The 3,626-nt window shown below is 31.9% G+C and overlaps 1 protein-coding gene across 1 annotated transcript; it reads right to left on the bottom strand.

Moving 5' to 3' along the window:
• Positions 1–970: 970 nt before the first annotated feature.
• Positions 971–3,251, bottom strand: LOC111882037 (uncharacterized). Its single transcript, XM_023878406.2, has 6 exons — positions 2,874–3,251; positions 2,280–2,411; positions 1,991–2,194; positions 1,677–1,877; positions 1,472–1,523; positions 971–1,386 (listed from the first exon to the last, which is right to left on the bottom strand). Exons 1-6 carry the CDS (start codon positions 3,086–3,088, stop codon positions 1,177–1,179), a joined length of 1,014 nt encoding a protein of 337 aa, XP_023734174.1. The 5' UTR covers positions 3,089–3,251; the 3' UTR covers positions 971–1,176.
• Positions 3,252–3,626: the final 375 nt, after the last annotated feature.

The raw sequence follows: 3,626 nt of genomic DNA, 5'->3' as shown, positions 1-3,626 counted from the left end.
AGGGTGGATTGTGGAGGGAGTTTATTCATTCCATCATTTTCTTTCCAACTCGATCATCCCACAACACATGAAAGGTCAATTTTCCCAATTCACATAACTTTTAATTTTTAAAAATATAAATTACAAGTCAAAACAAAAAAAAAATGGTCCAAACATCAGTTTTTCAAAAATGAAAATTTTGATGCTTTTTTTTTTAAAAAGAAATAAAAAAGCACCGGAAACCCTCTAAAATGGCTAATAGAAGGAAAAAAAAAAAAAAAAAAAAAAAAAAAAAAAAAAAAAAAAAGGTAAGGAGAGAAATATAGCTGACTATTTTAGAAAAGGGTTTAAGTCATTTTTGATAAATTAACTTTTGGTTTTATGTTCATTTGGTTACTTAATTATTTTTAAATTTTAAAAAGTAAACAAACTTTTGACTTTGTACTCATTTAATCACTTAACTTTTAGATTTGTGTTCATTTAGTCACCTAACTTTTAATATTGTGCTCATTTAGTCACTAAACTTTTAAAAAATTTAAAAGTTTAGTGACTAAATGAGCACAATTTTAAAAGTTAGATGACAAAATATGACAAAAACAAAAGTTAAATAACTAAATGAACTGTACTCATTTAATCACTTAACTTTTGGTTTAGTCACTTAACTTTTAGATTTGTGCTCATTTAATCACCTAACTTTTAATATTGTGCTCATTTAGTCACTAAACTTTTAAAACTTTTAAAAAATTTAAAAGTTTAGTGACTAAATAAGCACAATTTTAAAAATTTGGTGACAAAATATGACAAAAACAAAAATTAAATAACTAAATGAACACAAAGCCAAAAATTTGATGACCTTTTAAAACTTAAAAAAAGCTAAGTGACCAAAGGAGCACAAAACCAAAAGTTAAGTGACCAAAAATGAACTAAACCCTTTAGGAAAAAAAAAAATGAAGTTTAATCCAAAAAAAAAAGCCATTATGTACACCTTACGTTGATTTGAAATTATAGTAGTATTGCAATTTGCAAGGTTCTTAACAAGAAACCACTTACAATAAACACATCAAAAAGCCAATCAAGCACTTGTTTGTTAGATTCCATACAAAGTAATTCTTTCTACATTAACTTTTACATCATATCAATCCCCCTAACAAAACACAAAACACCATCTGCAGTTAAGACATATATGTTGAGATCCATTTACCTAAAACAAAATGCAACAGTTGCAACACGAGACCCAACTGATCCACCAAACATAAAAGTTGGATATGAACGAATATGATCCAAGTACCACAATAAACCCCCCTTTCCTTCTTCTTCTTCTTCTTCCACCTCCCCAATCTTTCTTTGATTAAAATTCTCCACTTCTTGCACCAATTCCTCTTTAGTATTATTGCTCGATGTAATCACCTAAACAAAATTATGATATTCATCAAAATCAAAAACATTAAATATATATATGAGTAAAAAAAAAAGAAAACACATTGTAACTTACTAATAGTCCACCAGGAGCTACAAGTCTTGATATAGACTCCCAATACATAATCCTGTAATTTAAACAAAATTAACCTCTAATTCTCAAGATTCGGTGGTAAATTTTATGTGGATGAATCAATTTGCTTAAGTGGAAGAATTATGTAAAAAGCCTCCACTTCCACTCCACCTATTTTGGTGATTTTGTAAAGTACATAGTAACATACCTTTTAATGGGTCCATCTTGATGGAGACCAATAGCATCTAAAGTTCCCTTATCCATAACTAGCTCAAACTTTTTATCCAATTTTGTTTCAAGAACATCATCAACTAATAGTTTGATTCCAGTAAATCCATCACGATTAGCAAGGCTTCGAGCAAGGTTAATTGCTCCTTCACTATAATCTGTTCCAGTCAGATCAGAGAACCTATATATATATATATAACACCATCAACATCAAAAGTAGAAAAAACAAAGATTCATCATCACACACTATAAAGAGGAAGGAATAAGTTTATGTAATATTATAATATAATGTACCCTTGTTTAGCAAGCTCTTGAAGAAGCAGCCCATTGCCTGTTCCAACATCAACAACACTCCATCCTGCTAAATCTTGACTAACAGACTCAGAGACAGAGTCGTCATCAAGATCATTATGCTGATTTTGTAATTGTCTTTGTGAAATGTCAATGCATAGTCCTTTTGTCCAGGAAGCAACCATTTCCATCACATCTGCCCCAAACCTTGACAAATAAAAAAGTTATACAAAAAAAGCATGAAGGTATATATAATAAGTTCAGTTGTAATCAATTAATTAGATAAGCATACCAAACTTCACCAGCATCCCCATGTTCACGAAAATTTGTCAATTCATCTGCATATGTTGCATCCCAGTAACTTTGATACCCCAGCATGGATGTAAATGTAAATGTTTCAGCATCAGCTTCTTCCTTGTCAGAGCTTTACAATAAGAGTATTAGCATTTATTTATATAAATAGTTCAACATTTTAATCCATATTCCTTCTGAACAGAGATCACAGCAATTAGATAACTATTCATCATGAAAATTGGGAATAATTCTGGTTTGGAATGTCTATTATGAACGTTAGGTAGTAAGCTCGTGTGGATTCAGTAGCAGAGATAGGACGCTGATAGATAATATCATATTATATAGAATACCAGTAGTTATCAACTAATTATCCATCTTCTCTGAATCAACAAACACTTAATCTTCGTTACACTGGTCAATTTGAGCATACTCCTAATATAAACAGATCCAAATTCGTATACATGCTCACATATTCTTATTATCTGATATTATGTATTTTACTGACGTAACTTCAATGTATAATTGCTAACAGTAATCAACGAATTAACTTCGTGCAGTACGGAATTTTTATGAAACTCGAAAGCAACCTAACCTATAATCAGAGGCAGCACAAAATCTGGCCGCTGCTAGAGCTTCGGATGCATCGGCGTGACGTTGATCGTCATCAAGGGTACTACCATAGTCACTCTTGATGGACCAAGAGTCGGCCGCGATAGAACGGTCGTCATCGGAGATCAGATCGGCGGTTGACAGGGCTCGCGCCTGTGAGATGTCGATGTCTTCCGGAGGCAACCGAATTCCGGCCATACCCGGAAGATGAGGGATTGAGGGACAAATTTTGAAGGTTTAGAGAAAAAGAAACCCTAGGGAGAGAAAGAGAGGATTTGCAGAGAGGGAAGAGTGATGGGAACGTACTGCTCTTGGAGAATCTGGCAAACCAATTTAGGAACAAACAACAAACGAATTTCGAAATATGGAAATGGAAATTTTCTAAAAAAATAAAAGGAAATTTGAAGAAAATTCCTAAAATTTTGCCCAACTCTAAATTAATTTCATTAACAAAAAATAAATTCTTTTATGATCTATTTCTAAATTATTTTTCACTAACAAAAAAAAAAAAAAAAAAAACCCATAGCCGCGTCTATTGTACTCGATTTAGCCTTTTTATATGGTAAACCATTAATTAGCTAATTACCATGAGTCAGTCTTATTACTTTCCATTAACATTCCCCGTCACTCCTCTGTAAAAATGATCGATAAGAAAGAATCTTGTAAAAACCCCTTCTCGCACACAAACCCTATTTTGAAGAATTGAAGTACAATCGGTAAGAAAATCAAAACAACT

Source organism: Lactuca sativa, chromosome 4 (genome assembly GCF_002870075.4).
Source record: "Lactuca sativa cultivar Salinas chromosome 4, Lsat_Salinas_v11, whole genome shotgun sequence".
Classification (NCBI taxonomy): Eukaryota; Viridiplantae; Streptophyta; class Magnoliopsida; order Asterales; family Asteraceae; genus Lactuca; species Lactuca sativa.
The sequence above is the reverse complement of the archived record's forward strand: the minus strand, read 5'-3'. Positions and strand labels throughout refer to the sequence as shown.

Excerpts from the sequence above, each read along its gene's own strand:
- LOC111882037 (XM_023878406.2), bottom strand. The coding sequence starts at position 3,088 with ATGGCCGGAATTCGGTTGCCTCCGGAAGACATCGACATCTCACAGGCG. Across the intron at positions 2,412-2,873 it reads TGTGCTGCCTCTGATTATAG|CTCTGACAAGGAAGAAGCTG; the intron begins GTTAGGTTGCTT and ends CTTATTGTAAAG. Across the intron at positions 1,387-1,471 it reads TAGCTCCTGGTGGACTATTA|GTGATTACATCGAGCAATAA; the intron begins GTAAGTTACAAT and ends AATTTTGTTTAG.